Genomic DNA, 20,907 nt, shown 5'->3' with positions numbered 1-20,907 from the left:
CAAGGGAGAGAGTCTGCTACTTCACATCTGTCACCTCCAAACCTGTCTTTAAAGGACTCACTTGATTAGGTCAGACCCCCCCAGAAGAATCTGCTAATTGATGAGCTCCAAATCAAATAATTAGGGACCTTAATTATATCTGTAAACTCCCTTCGCCTTCACCTTTATCATATAATGTAATATAAAAACAGGAGTAATAAAAGTGATAGACCTTTGTCCTTTGCCATATTCTGTTGGTTAGAAGCAGGTGACAGGTCCTGTTTACACTAAGGAGAGCATATTACACAGTTACGAATACCAGGGAGTTGGAATCCTGGGGACCATCCTAGGGCATGTCTTCCTCAGATGGTTATGTCTCTCCTGAAATTTCTTTTTCTTTTTTTATTCTTTCATATATATAGATATATAGATATCGATATAGATATAGATATTTCAGACAGTCTTGCTCTGCTGCCCAGGCTGGAGTGCAGTGTCACGATCTCGGCTCACTACAACCTCCACCCCCGGAGTTCAAATTATTCTCCTGCCTCAGCCTCCTGAGTAGCTGGGATTACAAACATGTGCTACCACGCCTGGCTAATTTTTGTATTTTTAGTAGAGATGGGATTTCACCATGTTGGCCAGGCTGGTCTCAACTCCCGGACTCAAGTGATCCACCCACCTTTCCCAAAGTGTTGGGATTACAGGCATGAGCCACTGCACCCAGCCCTCTCCTGAAATTTCTTAAATCAAATCGTCATGGGCATTTTGGGAGTACATGTAGCCTTGGCCTTGACTGACGGGCTCTGTATCCGTTGGCTTTTGCTGAATAGCCAACAACCACAGGGCCTAAGTAGAATTCATATTGCTTATGCATCTGGAGTCAACTGAGTGTCAACTAGGAAGCCCTGCTGATCTTGGCTCCCTCACATGGCAGACTGATAACTGTGGCAACCCGACTGCTGCACATCTCTCTCATCCTCCTACAATCCAGCTCAAGTCTGCTCTCACCCTGATTGCAGAGATGAAGGAGTAAAGGCAGGCCCAATTACACACATTCTTTTTAAGCCCCTGTCTGTGTCACATTAGCTAACATGAGGTTTGTCAAAGAAGTCCCCTGGGTGAGCCCAGAGTGAGAATGCAAAGACCTACAAAATTACAAGGAAGGAGCAAGGAATTGGGGCCAAAAGGCCCTAACTCAATACCAGAGCTTCACCTCATCCCCAAAATGAAAGGAAGATATTTATTGCCTGAAACTTAGGGTTTCTCACTTGGCTAAACTGTGACCAACTTGATTTCTGTGCTATGTGCATCGAAAATAATACCAAACATGATGCATTAATAGAATAGATGATGCAAAAAGGTCATGCATAAAAAAATTCAACAAGAGCGAAACTACCGAGTATAATGAACTCAGAACTTTATGTTGGGTGATTCCAGAGATGTTTTGTTCCCAGAAACCAGTTGCCATAAGAAAAGAAATGCAAATGGCTTAGTGAAGATTATCAGCCTTTAATGCATAGATGCCAGAAAGGCCCATTCTCCCAGGATGGAAGAAAAACAGTGAAACTGCTGGTGCTGACTGAACTGGGATACTCTCACCGGGTTGTTTGTATCAGGATGTGTTCCTCCCTTGATGCCCATTAAACCAGAATAGTGAAGTCCTAATGCCTACAGGATCAATTTGCGACAAAGAATTCATTCAGATAAAAAGCTAACCGAGATGCAAAGATTTTCAAATTATTTTCTTCTTAGATATTTTTCACATTTGTAGTGACCAAGGGAGACCTGGATTTCAATCTTGACTTTGGACCTCACTAGCTCTGCAGTCTTGAGCAAATTATTTAATGTCCTCCGAATCCGTTTCCTCATCTGTAAGAAGGGATAGTGTTTTAACTTCACATGGTTGAGATAATAAAAGTAAACACCTTAGTCTTGTATTTGCCACAGTGGTAGCACATAGATATTCAAAGTTATTATTCCTACAAAAATACGGACTGTACTCGCCCCATAATTGCATTTTAAAAGAAAGACCGATTTTGCAATTTTCCAGGGTTATCTACATGATAGCTTTTTACACAATCATTATGTGAAAGGCTTTCTTTGAATGTTGTTAAATAATCTGTCCTATTATTTGGAGAAGTATCCTTTGCAGGTGTTGTATTGCGTGACAAGATCTAATGGTAAAACTCTACTGAAAATGAGAAGATATAATGCTCAAAACCTGGCTGTAGCTCCTTATGTCACTAGAAAATCTTTTACTGTCTCTAGGTCGTGGTTCCTTCACTCATCCTAATAAATTGTAGTTAATTGCCTTCAACTGGCGTTAGTGAAGGAGACTTAGATAATATCTATGGAGCTTTTTCAATCTTACGAAAAGGCCCTCACTAATGAAATACATACATTCAAATGCAAAAGTAATGACATTAATTTTTATTTTTTATTTTTATTAATAGAGTTATGACTATAGATGTTAATGAATTATCAATAACTAGATATTTATTTAATTTTACAACGTTTGCCACGTTTTTTCTAAAACTACTTTTGATGCTTCATTTTAAATCTTAAATTGGGTCCTTTCCCCAGCAGCCTATTCTTATTCTTAGCAGAAATCAAAAGCTGCATTTTTTTCAAGCCTTAATGGCTAAGTAGTTATCTGTTTTTAATTTATTGTAGTCACTTAGAAAACATTCATGAAAATTATTAAACATATACTACTTTTACAGAGGAGAAGGAAAGGAATGTTCACTTCTGTCCAGTCTGTTGGAAGTGACAAAGGATGTTAGAAACCAGTGTGCAGCCTCTCCTAAGACTGTCCATGTCATGTGACATTTTTACACATAATTTTTTTGTGGCAAGATGACAGTTGCCATACAAGGCTCTGAAATCCCAGATGTAATTAAGATCTTATAATGAGCCACATTATGTAGGGAAATGCTTCTAACCCATTGTGAATGAAAAAAGTGTATAAAATCAAAAAACTCAATTAGGTTTCATTGTGGACAGATTATTTTCCAAGCTCCATTGTTATTTTAAACTGAGTCGGAGGAGTTGAATGTTGGAACACCCTCAAAGATGATTGAAAATGAATTTGGAGAAAAGTGAAGTTTCAATCAGGATGGTTGTGTGGGTGTTTCATAAAGAGATGAATAAAACCTGGTCAAGAGTCCTAACACAGTGGGGTGTCAAGGCAGAGAAGTCTTGCTTAAGCAAACTCAGTGCCATATGCAAGAAGTTAGGTGGTGCTGGCGTAAGACCAACACCGGTAATGGTGCACTCCAAGTCACCCCACTTACTCCAGCCCCCAAAAGAAAATTGTCAATGTTGCTTTCCTGGCATTTTTAATCAACTTCTCAATTATTATCTTGGCAATAATAATAACATAAAGGTAAACCTAAACAGTAATAGTTGTTAGTATTCATGAAAGTAGATTGTCCCAGTATAAAGCTAACCAATGAAATTTTACTACTTCATAAACATTTTGTTCTTTTAATTTTCAAGGAAAAAAATAGGGACCTCTTCAAAATAATCAGGATAGTCAGAGTCCCTTTTTGTTTGGAAAAGGTTTCTGAAACATAAAATCTTTGTTGGGTTAAGACTTTGGATTTTAGGCCAAGTTACAGTTTTCAGCAATTTCAGACATCTGCTTTATGATGTTGCTGAAAGCGTTCCCCCACCACATTAAACCCAGCTTTTGGGTTGTACAGTGATGTAAAGTTTACTGAAACATTTTTACACTTGCTTTCTTTGACCACAATAGTCATTTTATTGTAACATATTCAATTAAACAGGAACAGTATAAAAGCAGTGAAATTGATACGATTCTCATTTGAATCTACTGAACGCCTTAATTGTTCTCATTTGTGGCTGACTGCCATTGACAAAGATCTAGGAATATGAGTACACTATCCTACATAATAGAAAAGCTAATTTTTTGTTTTATTACTATTGTAATAATATTAAATACCTAAAGAGAGTTATAGGCCTCTTGGGGCCCAGAACTCAGAGTTCAAAATGACCCTTCTTTGATTGGATCAAAATCTAATATTTGGCTGTGGCATTATCCAGAAGTATGGAGTTTATTATAGCTATGTTCAAGGAAAAGGTAAGGTGAAGGAAGATCAGAAGGGATATATAGTAAGAAGATTCCCATGTTACTAAACTATTTGTGGATGTTTTCCTGCATCATATACAAATGAGAATTGGTAGGAAAACAGAGGGCTAAGAATTAGAGAAAATAAATTTGGGGAGGAGGGATGGATTGTGCCTCTTATTGCTCTGCTGAATCTCCAAATATAAACACGCACACACTCAAACCCTTCTATGAGTCCTAAATTACATTCTTGCTTCAAGCTGGCTTTTTCAAATCTGGCAGTCCACTGGCGAAAATGTTTGCAGGTAGGAAAAAAAAAAAAAGAGGCAACAGAAAATTCACAAGACCAAATATATGTGTGTGTGTGTGTGCGCGCGTGTGTGTATGTGTGTGTGTATATATATATATCTCTTTAGCTATCTTTAGATATATACATACATACATATATATATATATTTAATTCACTGATGTGTACTTGAAAATACTATGCACCCAAGATGGAAATCATATAAGGTGAATTTTTCAACTGTGACAATACCACGAATAATTTTTAACTCAAAAGATGGAGTAAGTATTCAGTAAGATTCAAAGACAGGCTTCGGGAGCCTGTGACTACCTTGAAATTCTATGCAAATATTTGTGGTTTGGGTGTATATGCATTTGTGAATTTCTTTCTACAGAAAGGTTTTATTAGATTATCAAAGAGGTGAGACCAAAAAAAGATTAAGGAACTGCTTCTTGAGAATCTGGTAAAGTATAAGTTGCCTCAAGATCAAAGGAACTAACCCTTTGACTTGCAGATCAATTGAAAGAGGAGTGGGGTGGTGGCTTTGGAGTCCTCTGGAAGTGGAGGGGGCCCAGCCCTCTCCCAGGGACCACTGAAGGAAATTCAACAGAGTCAGGAAACTTCTTGACAGCCTGGTCACCAGGGGTTTGGAAAAAGGTTCCATTTGGAGTGGAGATTGATGGGTGGAAAAAGGAGAGAGGGGAGTTGGACCTGATACCAAAGAGATATTTTCAGCCATCAACCAGCTGCAAAACAAAATGGACTTCCTTTTCCTACATATTCTTCCAAGCATCATAAATCCTCGGTCTGCTCCCCAACCCACATCTTGCAGGATGCAGCCAGAGCAACAGCTCCACTCCACTCTGAAACCAGTCACCCTAGGGATGCAGCTGGTCAAAAATCCCTGTGGATGCTTTCCCAAGATCTGCACCGGACCCTGAGCTGCTCAGAGGTGTTGCTGCTCCAGAGTTCTTAGGAATAGGTCTCCTACATCAGTTAGTTACAGCCACACTAATACAGGATCACAAACCATCCTGATGATCATTTCTTAGCTTCCCTGTTGGAGGTCGGTTGGGGTTGGCTGATCTCTGCTTGGTTCACTCCTGCACTGGCTGGGTGTTGGCTGCATGGTAAAGCTGTTCCCTGTCTCATCCTGTTGGGATAAACAGACTATCGTAGGAATATTTTCTCCAGGGCAGTGGCAGACACAAAGGGTCAACGGAAACCCTCAAGGTTTTGTCATGCCTACTCTTGCAACTAGCACATTGTCATTTCAGCCTCATGCTATTGACCAAAGCAAGTCACTTGACCAAATTCAAAGCCACATGACAGGGAAATATATTGCACCTCTTTAGAAGGAGCACCTGCAAAGTCATTTGGGCCTGGATATACAGGGCAGGGAGAATTTTGGAGGCAAAAATGCAATCTGCCACATCTACGTTAGTGAAGTCAGTTTTTCATACATGACTACCAGGACAAAGCATTTCACTTACCAACTCTATTCAAATAAATGGAAATTATTCAACCTAAAATTACGCAAACATTGCTCCCCTTGTGCCAAAGAACTGCACCATGTCTGATTGGCTTTGCAGGTCTGTGTAATTCGGCTGATAGCTGGATGATAGTACCCAACATCAAGCAGAATCACTACACGGTGCACGGTCTGCAGAGCGGCACCAAGTACATCTTCATGGTCAAGGCCATCAACCAGGCGGGCAGCCGCAGCAGTGAGCCTGGGAAGTTGAAGACAAACAGTAAGTGCTGTGAACTCAACAGAGCTGTCATGTCTTATCTGCTCTTCTTTCAGCTGACTCTGTCCCCCTTTCTTTTCCTTTTCTCTGTCCTGGGTATCATTGACAGCCCCCCAAAACAAGTAAAAAGCCAGTGTGGAATAATGGAGTTTGCATCAGGTACCTCTAGGTTCCAAAACTGATTCTATTCCTTCACAGCCGTGAGGCCATTACTCTCTCTGCACTTGAGTCTTCTCATTTTTTAAATAAATATTCCTGGAGGCATTCTTGTGAGAAGTAGAAGTTGTATATATAAGACCTGACCCACAGTAGGGGCTCTGTAAATGGTGGATAGTGTTATTTTTCATAGCAGAATAGCCAACTAATCACTCTTCAGAAATTCTTTCTTTTATTCTAGAAAACAGTCAAAGTCTGTGGTTCTCAATCAGGGACACTTCTTCCTCCCCCTCCACCCCACCCTACCGGGACATTTAGTAATATCTGGAAGAGGTTTTTAGTTGTCACATCTGGGGTGGATGCTCCTGGCACGTAGTGAGTAGAGGCCAGGGATGATGGGAAACATCCCCAATACACAGGACAGTGCGCATCACAGAGAATGATCTGGCCTATATGTGTGTCTCATGATACTGTCATCTCCCTCTCTCTGTCTCTGTCCACATGTGTTTTGTTTTATCCTCTCTTCTTTCTTTACATCCTTTTGATCTAGGAATATTATGTTATGTAACATGGTGTTTATTTACATAAGACCTCCCAAGAGAAAGCAAATTGGAGTGTGTTGGTATGGCGCCATGTTGTGAGGTTGCCAGGCAGTCAACAGGAACAATTAAGCGCTTTTCAAGGGGAACCCTTATTTAACCTATATCCTTGTTTCTCAGTACAAGTGTTGTGTTGTATCCTAGAGGAATGTGTTGGATCCTAGAGGAAGAACAAGGGATGTAAAGAGAGCACTGAATTAAGAATGAGAAGACTGTGGCTTTCCCACTTGGCACCCATATAGCTATATGGCTAGTTTCTTCATATTTTTAAATAGACTTTTTATTGTGGAATAGCTATAGATTTATAGGAAATCCATAGATAATACAGAGAGTTCTGTACACCCTTAACCCAGTTTGCCCAAATATTAACATCTTATGTAACCTTGGTACAGTTATCATAACTAAGAAATTAACATTGATGCATTACTCATAACTAAACTCCAGACTTTATTCAGATTTTACCAGCTTTCCGCTAATGTTCTTTTCCTATTCCAGGACCCAATCCAGGATCCCACAATGCATTTAGTGTTCCTTCAGTTTTAAAATGGGAATATTTTAACAACTTGAGGGTTGTTATGGGTTGTCAAAAAGACCATCTCAAAGTAATTCTAAGTAGATAAGAGAATATAACATGATGATATGTTTCTTTACAGTCATACAACAAATGGCACAATACCTATGCACACTTAGATCAGCATTATTTGATTTGCATTTGAACATGTAAATATTTGTTCCTTCAAAAGATATGTTTGAGCACCAAGTGTGTTTGGGATGCTATGCAAGATGCTAAGGATATTATGAATATCTTCAACTCCCTAAGGTGTGCTTCTCTCAAAAAGGTCATAGACTATTGGGGAATAAAGCACATTGATCCTAATTAACATTCAATGTGTGAAATCTCTGACTGGAATAACCATGAGAGGTTCTAAGTTGACAAAGCCAGGGTGCCCCAGCACAACCTTGAGAGGCTTTCCAAGGTAGGTTAGGAGCAGGGGATGTGAGGACACAGTGTTCCATGCAGAAGGAACAGCATGGGCAAAAGCCCAGAGACAAGGAGAATGTATTTATGGAACAGAAAATTGATCCGTGTGGTTAAAGTGTGTCTTAGGTTGGGAGGATAGGTGAGCCAGGAAGCTAGAGACAAGAACAGATTGTGAAAGCCTCCTGGGCCACACCAGGGAGTTTCTTTGTACACCAATGATTGGTGGAGAGATTGAAGAGTTTAAATAAAACAGGCAGGATGAAAATTTCCATGAAATAAAGCTCTCTTGCACTATGATGTGGTGAGTGGATTACAAGGAAGGAAGACTGGCTGCTGGGCACAGTATCAAAAGATTATTGAAAGAGTTGTCCATATAAGTAAACAACGGCCTGAATAAGAGTCGTGTCCCATACAAATATTATAATGAATTATTTAGTAAAGTAAGCTAGTAATCTCTTTCTTGAACTAATTTGTCTTCACTGAAGCAAAAGCCTTGAATTTGGGCAGAGTAGGTAGTGGTTTATTTGGGAAACACATCTGAGGCACGGGCAGAATTTGCTCACCAAGACTGCATGATTCTGCTCCACACATGCGTGGGTGAGGGTGTGAGCCAAGGCAGGCAGGATGTTTGAGGCAGTATCTCACCATCACAAGGCCGGTCTTTCCAATGGCTCTGACATTCTGATACATCTCACCAGAAGGAGGCCGAGCAGAACTTGGCCTTCATTGTAAATGATGGGCGCCATTAAGGAATTTCTTCCTGCTCTGCCCGTTAGTATCCTATCATTTTTAATCCGTATTCTACCTTCCACTTTTAAAAATTGAAATATTTTAAGCAAAACTGTCTTCATACTCTTCTTGTCTTAGTTCATAGTTTATCTCTGATAGTTGCTAGCATGACCATTCCTAAGGACTTTTTTTACAAGTCAAAATTTAAACTACACATGTAATCCAGCAGATCTTACGGCCTCTGAGAATGTCCAATCCCTGCTCAGCACTTGAGGGTTTTCTCTGCTCCCCCTTTAAAACTTTTTTTATTATTTTTTTGAGACAGTGTCTCGCTCTGTTGCCCAGGCTGGAGCGCAGCGGCACGATCTCAGGTCATTGCAACCTCTGCCTCCCGGGTTCAAGTGATACTCGTGCCTCAGCCCCCCGAGTAGCTGGAATTACAGGTGTCTGCCACCACACCCAGCTAATTTTTGTATTTTTAGTAGAGATGGGGTTTTACCATGTTGGCCAAGCTGGTATTGAACTCCTGACCTCAGGCGATCCAGCTGCCTTGGCCTCTCAAAGTGCAGGCATTACAGGCATGAGCCACCAGCCCAGCCTAAGCTTTTCTTTGATATGTACAGACATAGATTTCTAAAACAAAAGCCAGCTAACTGTAGCTCAAGGGCCAAATCTGGCTGCCTGATTTTGTAAATAAAGTTTTATTAGCATATAGCCACGCCCATTCATTTACCTATTGTCTGTGGCTGCCCCCTCACTATAGCAGAAGAGTTGAATAGTCACAAAAGAGACCACATGGCCTGGCCTGCATAGCCAAAAATATTTACTCTCAGGCCCTTTGCAGAAAAAGTATGCTGGTCCCTGACCTAAAAAGAAAGGATTTTAGAGGTGCTGGTGTTGTGTTTGTATCCAAGAGGCAATTGGAAATCCTTTGGCCTACCCACATGTGACAACACACACTGTCCTATACTCACTGGGTCAGTTTCTCGCCCAGCATCGTGTATTGCCACAGTTGAATTTACCAAACCTTTTCCTGTGATTGAGAGCTGTATACTGGGCGGAAGGAACCTGCCAACTGCAACAGTGGCTGTGGAGTTTGGACACCATGGCATTTGCATCAGGTTGTAACTCATTTCCTGCCTTTAAATGCCTTGTGCCCAATGCAGTGTTGAATGACAGGCAGTACTCCAAACCAGTATTGAGTTGTCAAAGAAGTAACAACTATGACAAAATGTCCAGGTGTGACTCTGCCAAGATTTTTTAGTACTTAAATCTTTAAGATACAAATGTGAGTAATGAAATAGAGAAGGCCTTATTATATATAAATAATTTCATGAGTAGAAAACCCAGGCATTACTATCACATTTTTTCCTAATTTTGTGGCCTGAAAATTGTATTCTCATCCTAAATTCCTAAGAGTAATGCTTTAATTTTTAATAATCTCAGAATAATATAAACCTCTAGAATATTCTATATGTTAAGACCTAAGATGATTTGTTTGGTTTCTGGTCTGAAGTCTATTGAGCATGAATGCATCTTATGCTGGATGGAACACTGCAGTGGTTGAAAATGGAGTCTTCATTCATTCCTCCTTTTTAGGATGCTATCCAGCCAGTATGTACCTGTGCTGCTTGTGTACACCTGGAATCCATGAAGCTAGCTCACACTATGTTTACTGGCTAAGCCTTGTCCATGCTGTTGTTGAATAGTTGGCATGCCACCATTGGATCCCTATCTTAGAACTGGTAGACTGAAAGCTTATGAAGGCAGGAGCATGTTCTTCTTCACTCCTACTGTGTACTATACTTTACACAGAGTTGCTGCTCTCTATTGTCTTTTGAATATTATGAAAACTTTGCAAGCAAATGTCTTTGAAAGTTGCTTATAACGTTTAAATTACTATGAAAATACAAGATACCACTTTGTGATAGGAGGCATGGCTCAGGGAGGGCTGGCTTGTTCCTGTCTTTTAAATCTGATTTTGAAAATATGCTATTGTGATAAAATAAACAATCCTCTTCCTCTTCCTGTTTTGTGAATTTGTTTTCAGGCCAACCATTTAAACTGGATCCCAAATCTGCTCATCGAAAACTGAAGGTGTCCCATGATAACTTGACAGTAGAACGTGATGAGTCATCATCCAAGAAGAGTCACACACCTGAACGCTTCACCAGCCAGGGGAGCTATGGAGTAGCTGGAAATGTGTTTATTGATAGTGGCCGGCATTATTGGGAAGTGGTCATAAGTGGAAGCACATGGTAAGCAACTTATTTCTATTGTCCTGCAGTTATAAAAAGGCACATCTCATTCTGTACTTAAGAGAATCAACCCATACTGAAATGCATCTTAAAGAATAAAATGCAGAAAAGTTGTATTAGTCAGCTGTTGCTAGGATAATGCTGCATAACAAACACCCCCAAACTTAGCAGATTCAAACAACCACCATATATTACTAATACCCACATCTGCGGGTTCTCTGTTCAAGATTATAGAGCTCTGGTCATTGGAAGAGCTATACCATGCTAACTAACACTGCTCTTTCATGCCATGAAACATGGGTTGGCAAACCACAGCTCATGAGCCAAACCTGGCCTGCTACCTGGTTTTGTCAATAAAGTTTTATGGGAATACAGCCAGGTCCATTTTTTTTACATATAGTCCATGGCTGCCTTTCAGCCACAACAGCAGAATCGAGTAGTTAAGAATCATATGGTCTACGAAGCCAAAAATGTTTATTTTTTCTGGTCCTTTCAAGAAAAAGTTTGCCATTCCCTACTTTAAAACGTCACTCTTCATCATTATACAAAACTAATTTCTGTTGCCTTGTGTGTTTTATGGTTCTAGACTGGACCAATTAGTGCAAATAGCTAAGGGTTGAATAGTGGGGGTGAAGCAGTGATCATAGGCTGGGAATAATTTCAAAAGGCCTGTTAGATCCAGCCTAGTGACTTTAGCCCACTGAGTTCTCTAAGAATAAGGGCAAAGGTCAGGACACAATTACATTGGAATTAGTTAACCTTGCCTAATCCACAGCCACAAACTGCACCCCTTTGACCGTCTGTCTCACAAATGCCTGCTTGCTATTGATCAAAAAGGGAGCTATTTTATTTTTATTTAACAAGCCCTCATATGGTACAAGTATGTGCCAGGCACTGGTCTAAGCATTTTACAGATGTCAACTCATTTATTCAGCCTTACAGCCCTACATAGGTAGGTGCTAATATTATCCACTTTACTGATGAGGTGACTGACTGAGGTGTATGCTGAAGATCACAGGGTTACAAAGCTCACAGGTGGCAGAGTCAGTAACTCTGCAGTCAAGGGTCAGGCTCTTAACCAGCAGTCCACAAACATTATCTGTAAAGGGCCAGAGATTCAATATTTCTGGTTTTGCATGCCAAATGATTTTTGTCACTAATACTCGACTCTTCTGTTGTAGTGGGAAAGCAGCCACAGACAACACCTACACAAATGGACATGGCTGCGTTCCAATAAAACTTCATTTATAAAAACAGGCAGAGGGCCAGAGTTGGCCCCTGGGTGGTAGTTTGCTGTTCCCCGCTCTTAACCACCATGCTATGCTGCTATTCGCAAAAGGGTGGTGTATTTTTGAAATGCTATAATTAATTACTCTCTAGGGTTTATGATAGTGTACTTAATGAGTGATAGCTGAATCCTTGCTTTAAAAAATAAAATCAACATTCAAAATTGCATAGCCTGAAGATGGTGAGTATAACAGTGTTTCTTTCAATATAAGCATGATAAAACACTTCTTATTTATATATAAAAGAAACCTTTCCATTCAAACCTATGCAACTAATGTGACATGTCTGAGTCCCTTATATTGTAGGTGGAAATTAGCCAAAAATCTAAGAAGTGAATTGTAAGCTTCCCATCTCTCCCAATAATGGTACATACTATATTGGCTGAGCGAGTAGGTTTTCCTTTGTTGTTATCCTCATAATTCTCTTTGCCTAGAAGATTTTTCTGTTCCAACATCCTGCCAGAGGATGGAGGACAAATCCTTCACCCCACTAGGCTCTGGGCTAGATTGGCATTTGCAATTTTTAGCTGCAATGGGGCAAAATTAAAGCACAAAGGAAAACACAATGGATGCCGGTACAAAAAAGCAAATGTTTCTAGTTAATTAATGTGCTGTATTAATCTGGGATAGAATCCAGGGTCTAAATGATTATTACTCTATTAATAATTATTTATGATAAATGAAACCTGATCATTATGATCTCATTGCCATTGATGAATAGTTTGCAAAATTCCATCAGACCACTTCAGTTATATAAACACAGATCAGCATTACCTTGAAAACACCCTCCAGATGTCAAAACTAACTCATGAGGGGGAAAAGAAATTCTAAAATTAATTGCTACACAATTAATCTTTACAAACCTGTCAATTTCAGAAAAATCTTCATGTAGAAAGTCACTTTACATTTCCTGGGGGGGTATTAGCAAGGAAGGGGCGCCCCCTACGATTAAGTGCCTGTGACATCTTGATTTGCAACAGCTAATGACGTATATTTGCTTATGAAATATAGTCCTGACTTTAAATTGATGCGTACATTATGATCTGTGCAATGGGGCATGTTAACATTGCTCTGAGAGACATAATTTTTATACTTTGAATTCTCCGTGTCTCACTGCGTAACTTAATGGAACATTACATCCTGCTTGCACCTTTCAAGCTCAATGGAAGTATGTACCTAGTTTTACAGATTAATGATACTATAATGGTATTTTCCTTTGCTTAATGGAGTATACACTTAGTTATTTTCTTACTCTTTAATGCTAATGTGCACTTGGTGTTTTATGAAATGGTGTTAACTAAATGAGTAATAACGGGTTCATGCAAAGATTATTAAGACCAGAAGGGGTGGGGGCAGCATACAACTCTGGATTTTGCTCCCAATTTTAATCTTCTGTTTCTATTTGCTACATGTAGTCAGCCATACCTGCCACAGCTATTTCATAGGGTTCAGTTAAGGTTCAAATGGGAAATAAACATCAAAGTAATAAAAAATAAAAATGCTGTGCCACAACAAGGAGGAAACAATACAGATGTGGCGATTTTGTGATGCAAATACAGGTTCCAAATTGTCTGAAAAATGGAAATGGTATTCACTGGGGTATACAGAACGTTTTGGAGGGGGTGGGAGATACTGACAATTGCAAAATGAAAACCTTTCCAAAATGTATGTATTAGTCTGTTTTCATGCTGCTGATAAAGAAAGACATAACCAAGACCGGGCAATTTGCGAAAGAGGTTTATAATGGACTTACAGTTCCATGTGGCTGGGAAAGCCCGCAATCACGGCAGAAGGCAAGGAGGAACAAGTCCCGTCTTACATGGATGGCAGCAGGCAAAAAGAGAGCTTGTGCAGGGAAACTCCCCCTTTTTAAAACCATCAGATGTCGTGAGACTTATTCACTATCACGAGAACAACACTGAAAGGACCTGCCCCCATGATTCAATTTCCTCCCACTGGGTCCCTCCCACAACATGTGGGAATTCAAGATGAGATTTGGGTGGGGACACAGCCAAACCATATCAGTGTATCAAACAGATGACATTTGAGACCCTCGATGCACTCCGCAGAAGAAGGGAGCCAGAAGCTTACAGGACCCTGGAAGGGCTGGGGCATGAAGTCAGGGAGTCTGCTGCTCTAGTTCATGGAGTCATGATGAGCTGTAGCTGCTGCAAAGTTGCCCACAGCACAAGGCAGGTGTACTCAGGTGCTCATCTAGCAAGCTTCCACCAACTGCACGTCTACTGTCTGCCATCAGGAAAGCGTGTTTCCCCTCCTCTAAGCACTTCTGGATCTTGTGCAAAGGCATCACAATAGCAGAGCCTGACCCAGACTCCTACAGGAAAGGGGATTCTGGGAAATGCAACTTGGATTCTCCTCATAAGCAGGAGAGGATGGACGAGAGGGAAGAGAGGATGCAACATTGATGACTGACAGACAGGCCTGCACACTGGGCTTGGCAGATTATCAATTCCATCCTTCTTTTGGCTTTAGTGATGGCATGTTGTGTTAATTTTCTTTTTAAACAAACACACCACTCTTAAAGTGATCGATTGTATTTTAAGTCCAGTGTGATTTTTTTTTTTTTTTACAGAATGTCATTTTATTAAAGACCCATGAAATTTTTCTCTCTGCATTGGGTAAGGTACCATATGTTAATATCCAATTAGACTGGTTTCTGCTATAACATATTAAAAGTTCAACTGTGAGTCATTTACTCTTTATTAAGAGTGATGGGTTTTATTTATCTTAATAACTGAAATACGATGAATATTACAGAGACATGCCTCAGAGGGGTAAAAAGAGATTAAGAAGCTTAGAACATTATAGAAAGCATTCTTTGGATTCTTTTGAGCAGCGAGAGAACATTTAGAAGATCCGTCTGCTCAAACACGTTCAGAATTTTTTTTCAGTATAGTAGGGAATATAATCAGAAAGGCTCTTGGCAGTGATGAACTGCACAATTTCTGGTTACGGATGGCATTGGAGAATGTAGTTCGTGTTTGTTTGTTTGTGGGTTTTGAGTCATCCTGAGTTCAAATTCTGATTCTGGTACTTATTGTTAATATGTGCCATCAGGCAATAATCATAAAACAGCAGTTACTGAACATTACATGCCAGGTCCTGTGCCTAGGACTTAACGTGTATTCTCTCCTTTACTCCTTAAAATAACACTGCAAGATGGAGACTATCATTGTCCCTGTGGTATACATGAGAAAACCGGGGCTTAGTAATGACAAAGGACTTATCCCCGCAAATGGGAATCATCTTCTGTGCTTGCCCTTGGCAAAGTGCATTCAGAATCAGAAAATGACAGACATGGTGTTAAATGAAAAATTATAAGAAGGTCAAAAGGAGAAGTCTAGGGTTATGCTGTGCAGTATGGTAGCTATGAGCCACATGCAGCTATTTAAATCATTTAACTTAACTTAATGAAAATTAAATAAATTTAAGGTTCTGTTCCTCAGTCTCACCAGCCACAGCTAAAGTGCCCGGTAGCCATATGTGGCTTGTGGTTACCATATCGAGGAGAGCAGAACATTTCAATCGTTGAAGAAAGTTCTTTTGGTCAGCACTGGTCTAGCGAATTCATTGTGTAGATTTTTATAAGAGTGAAAAAAAGCAGCAAAACACAAAGTTCAAGTTCTCTGTAGTGTTTGTTTGAACTGAAAACAGAAATGTGGGTAAATACGACGCTTCTTTCCACCCACTATATGTTTGGGAGGGAAGGAGATGAGGAACACAGATGTTGGGGTTCTTGCCAAGCTTTCACTTAAAGAAAATAAACAGGGACAACAAATGATCATGTTTTTATAACCCCTGAGGACCACAGAACGGATTTACCGTGCGTGTGCAACATGGCTCATTGTTTTTGTTGTTGCTGTTTTGTTTCTGCAGGTATGCCATTGGTCTTGCTTATAAATCAGCCCCGAAGCATGAATGGATTGGGAAGAACTCTGCTTCCTGGGCGCTCTGCCGCTGCAACAATAACTGGGTGGTGAGACACAATAGCAAGGAAATCCCCATTGAGCCTGCCCCCCACCTCCGGCGCGTGGGCATCCTGCTGGACTATGATAACGGCTCTATCGCCTTTTATGATGCTTTGAACTCCATCCACCTCTACACCTTCGACGTCGCATTTGCGCAGCCTGTTTGCCCCACCTTCACCGTGTGGAACAAGTGTCTGACGATTATCACTGGGCTTCCTATCCCAGACCATTTGGACTGCACAGAGCAGCTGCCGTGAGCGTCTGGCCACATGGAGCTGCTTTCTGGGGAACAGTAAGGTTCAGGCCACTATCTGGGGGACTGAGAAAGCACAGGCTTCATGAGTGTAATGAAATCTCACCAAAAGTGTCCAGAAATCGGCTCAGATAGGGCTCAAAACAAGAGATTCCTCTCCTTTTACTGTGTCTTGTATTAAGTACGGGCTTTAATAATTTCTCTTAATTTTTTTGTATTTAGAGGAAAATCTATAGATTATTTATAAGAGAAACATAATCAGGATTACAACTTTTAGGAATTACTTGGTTTTGCACATTAAGAGGCCCATAAGTTTATCAGCTATTTACAACCTTTATTTCATCACAATCTATGGGCTTGCAAAAAAACAAACAAACAAAAACTTTTGTAGTTTTGTATGTTATTCACCTTCTTACCTAATATCTCATAATGATTCCATGGTAGGTCTTCTCACCTCGATGGTGCATAACACGATGTGTTTGAACCTAGTAGGGGAGGAAACAGGCTTTCTTACTCTGGTTTAATTTGAAGTGTTTTAATTGTGATGTCGAAAAGTTGTATCAGATCAACTAAAATGGAGAGCAAGACAGAGAATGAAAAGAATTGATTTTGGACCTCGGACCTTGCCGTGGCTAAATCTTTACCTTCTGATAGCTGATGGGATAATGTTGGAAAGAAAGGTTCTGAATCCTTTGGCCACATTTTGCCCTGCTTCTCTCAGGGTTAAGGGTTCTGGAAGAACATTAAGAATGAGATTGCAATTGAAAATAGTCATTTTGAATCCTATTGATTATTCAAAAATTCAGGCTGATTTGTCTTTTATCAGAGGTAGGATTCTGTTTTATGGTATAGAATCTACTTTATCCTTCCTTTTAATAGTTCCTTTAGACCTGTGAAATTTCTCGCTACATTTAATAGTTCTCCTATTTCCCCCTCCCCCATATCAATTTTCCTTTTGTCTCCGGGGCTGAGTAAATAAACATGTTCTGTCACAAATAGCAGCACCACTTTGGATTGATTTTGCTCTCCAGGACATCAGCACATGGCCCTGATCACCACTACCACATCCAAACATAAGTCACTGAAAAACACTTAATATTTATGAGTTGGTAATGACAAGGGACGTTGTATAAAGTACTATTTACTAGATACATGCCTCAAAAGTTATTATAAACAGACCTTTATTAAACACATCTTGAAAGATGTAGAAGTCCCTCTATAGTCTAGTATAGTTTACAATAGAGTTGTAAGACCAAAAAAAAAAAAAAAAAAAAAAAAAAATTCAAACTCATTATTCAGGAACCTGCTTATAAAATGTCAGCTGGGATTCTTTGCATGCCAATCTGATGCGTTGGAATGGTCCATGAATTAAGGCTTTCTTGAGCAGTTCTTGGACCAGAACTCCTCTGGCATTGGTTCTAGTTTGATGAAGGGCATGACCTCTATAAATGGTTTCAATTGCTAAAATATTTACCTGGGATACTGGGTCAGCCATTTTGACTGAGCAGACTAGTGGATTTAGACATTGTTTTTAGTTATTTTGTTTTTAACCAAATCAACCAACTGCCTCCCTGAAATAAGTCAATGAACTCATTGTTTCAGCATCACGTGGCCAAAGCTCATGTGATTGCAAATCTGGATTTCGAGGGAGGCCAAGCCAGCTTCCTGGGTCCGTCTATCCTCTTCCCTAGCAGACACTCTCCTTTTTCTTAACAGATAGATTCTATATATTTACTATATTATTTATACCCAGATGAATATTTTGATAGCTACCTAAGACAATTTCACATCTAAAAGATGGACGCCTCAATGGAAAAAAACAATTAATCTTTCTCTGGAAACCTTATAGGTTTTTCTTTTTATTACGATATAAAAGCAATGTGTGTTTGCCTTCTCTGAATAAACTGAAAGGGTTGTCTCAGTAATTTTTACATACATTTTGGGTAACTGGATAATGGATATTTTAATGCACTTTGTACACTAACAGGTTCTAAATAAAAGGGTCTAAAACTCAGCTTCTGAGTTTTTAAAGTCATGGTCTCCAGGTACCAATAAATGCTACAGTTTGCCTTATGATGTTAACATAAAACACTTAGTAGAAGGACAATATTTCCATGAAAATAATGTTTTTCAATGTTAAGACGTTACTACTCAAATTTTCACAGTAAGCCATTTAGGGTATGTTCTGGCTATTTTTATAAGGACATGAGAGATTATGTCATAATTTTGTTGTGGAAGTCTCACTCTTGGCTAACTTAAAAGCATTGTGGATAGTAGCAGTTACTAGTTCCAGGTTGTCATATTTACAGGAAAATATGTATATGGTGAAAGGCCACCGTGTTTAATTACTAGAATGATGTAGAAAAGATTCCCGTGTGAATTTTTTTTTGAAAGTCTAAAAAATGTATGCTGTAAAAATTTGCTGCAGTGTAATTTTGCATTCTCTTTAAACTGATTGAGGTCACAGTATTTTATTACTTGGGGGTCCTCACCACAGGAAACACTGCGATACAGGGGCAAAAGAGATGGCAGTGCCAATTAAATTAATACAACAAAATCAATGCAGCACCAACCAAGACTGCCAGGTCTGGTGTCATGGGTATGCCCAGAGCCCAGGAGTTCAGAAGGGCCCTAAGCTTGATTTAATGCTCTGCTGTTGCTGTCTTGAAATTCTTAACAATTTTTGAACAAGGGGCCTGCATTTTCACTTTGCACTGGGCCTTGCAAATTACGTAGCGAGTGCTCATAAAAGAACTCTGAAACGTGGTACCTCTCTTCCTGGTGGATACAAATAAAGAAATCTGGATCCAAAGTTGAAAGTTGCTGGCGATATCGTTCAAGTAGGACTCTAAATAGTGGATTAAGATGAGGGTGGGCCTGGGTGAAGATTCTTTCCAGCTTTAAAAGAAAGTGACTTCAAAAACTGACTGCAAATATTGATGATGGTTTCTGCTGGAGGAAAAGAAACAGCTTGAATACAGACAGGCTTTTTTTATTACGGTACTGATATATTGACCTTAAACTTGCTGAGGAACTGAACTAACGTCCTCCAGTGACCGTGGAATTCCATCTCAGCTCCAGGAACATGCAGATACCTGCAAAGAGACACGCATATATGCTGGCATACATGTGCATTTGGTGTTGGGAAGTTGACCATCTGGTCTACCTTAATAAAATGGTAAAAAGCACACCAAGACAATGATGGGGGCAGGAGGATGTTTTTGAAAACAGCGCTTCTCAACCAGGGCTCGATTTTGCCCCCCAGGAGACATTTGGCAATGCAGTGGCAACTTTTGGTTGTCACAGCCGGGGAAGGGAAGCTACCAGCATCTAGTGCGTAGAGGTCATGGACGCCGTTAAACATCCTACAGTGCAAGTGCAGCCCCCGACCACAAAGAGTTGTCTTGCTCATATATCAACAGTGCTGCAGCGTAGAAACTTGATCGTTGGTTTTCTTTTAATGCAAAACTCTCATAAAAACCTTTCACTTTTCCTGTCATTGATTATATGCTTGATACACCCAAAAAGAAAAGGGGAGGGGCACCAATTCACCTACACTCCAGTGGCTCCATCATCTTTAAAAGTATTTATAAAATAGTTACAAAAATCTGATATCTGAAAAGCAATCCAAGCCTGGGTAAATGGGAATCACTGATAAGTATCATCATCTGTATCAGCTTGGCTTGGACATGAAAAATTGATTCTCTTTATGTCACTCCTTACACCTGGACAAATTCAGTCCCCGGTACTTAAGTCACACTGCCAAGCCCTCGGCCCTGCCTATTGTCTTGATTGCTGTTGCTTTCTGGTTCAAAATAAAATCATTTTTGTGGCACCAAGACCCTCTGTCTCTGCCTGTCTCTGTTGCCTTTTCATCATTTTGTATTTTTGCAGTTATGATGTTGACAAATATTTATTCAACATCTACCATTTATTCATACTACTTTATGACATATAATTCATTTTCCTTTACTGTCTCTCATCCACTATTTGCCTTTCCCTATTCAAAATACAATTCTTTTACAACACTCAAAATATTCTCCAGGGAATTTTTAAAACACAATAAAAGAAAGCCTATATAGAAGTGGAAACCCAGAACAAGGTTTGCTTGATTTCAAGTCTTATAGATGGGGTGAGGAAGAGAAGAGCAATGATTATTTGAACAGAGCACTGGGAGTCTTTACAGTGTGATCTAGGAGAATCCTAGCAGTTGGTCCATACATATATCCCCAGCCCCATCCCATGGACCTGACTTTCTCTCACTAGAGACGCAAGCCTTTGGTCTTCCTCAGTGCTATGCAAAGTGTGGTCCAGGAATCTGCAGCGTCTGCACCACCTGCGAGCTTGTTAGAAATGTCAGTTCTCCTGCCTACCCCGAGACCTGCTGATCAGAATCTTTGGGGTGGGACTAGCAGTCACCCCAAGGGATTCTGATACTAGTGGAAGTGTGTGAAGCACTGCCCTGGGGAGCTGCTTCCAGTCTCATAGCCCATATAGAAAGGCACTTACCACCTGAGATGGTTTTCAGGGCAATGTGCTTTTAGAG

At 40.0% G+C, this 20,907-nt stretch overlaps 1 protein-coding gene across 9 annotated transcripts in view; it reads left to right on the top strand.

Moving 5' to 3' along the window:
- The window catches only part of MID1 (midline 1), a 384,641-nt gene extending 364,439 nt beyond the window's left edge, over positions 1 to 20,202 (top strand). For all 9 annotated transcript variants that reach the window (XM_063660355.1, XM_063660359.1, XM_063660357.1 and 6 more), the window contains 3 exons: positions 5,951 to 6,112; positions 10,626 to 10,833; positions 16,017 to 20,202. In XM_063660355.1, the coding sequence (XP_063516425.1) occupies positions 5,951 to 6,112; positions 10,626 to 10,833; positions 16,017 to 16,365 (719 nt within the window). In that variant the 3' untranslated portion in view covers positions 16,366 to 20,202. The remainder of the gene's footprint in view (positions 1 to 5,950; positions 6,113 to 10,625; positions 10,834 to 16,016) is intronic.
- The last annotated feature ends 705 nt before the right edge of the window (positions 20,203 to 20,907 follow it).

Source organism: Pongo pygmaeus, chromosome X (genome assembly GCF_028885625.2).
Source record: "Pongo pygmaeus isolate AG05252 chromosome X, NHGRI_mPonPyg2-v2.0_pri, whole genome shotgun sequence".
NCBI classification, from domain to species: Eukaryota; Metazoa; Chordata; class Mammalia; order Primates; family Hominidae; genus Pongo; species Pongo pygmaeus.
Note: the sequence above shows the minus strand (reverse complement) of the source record. Positions and strands in the feature narration are given on the sequence as shown.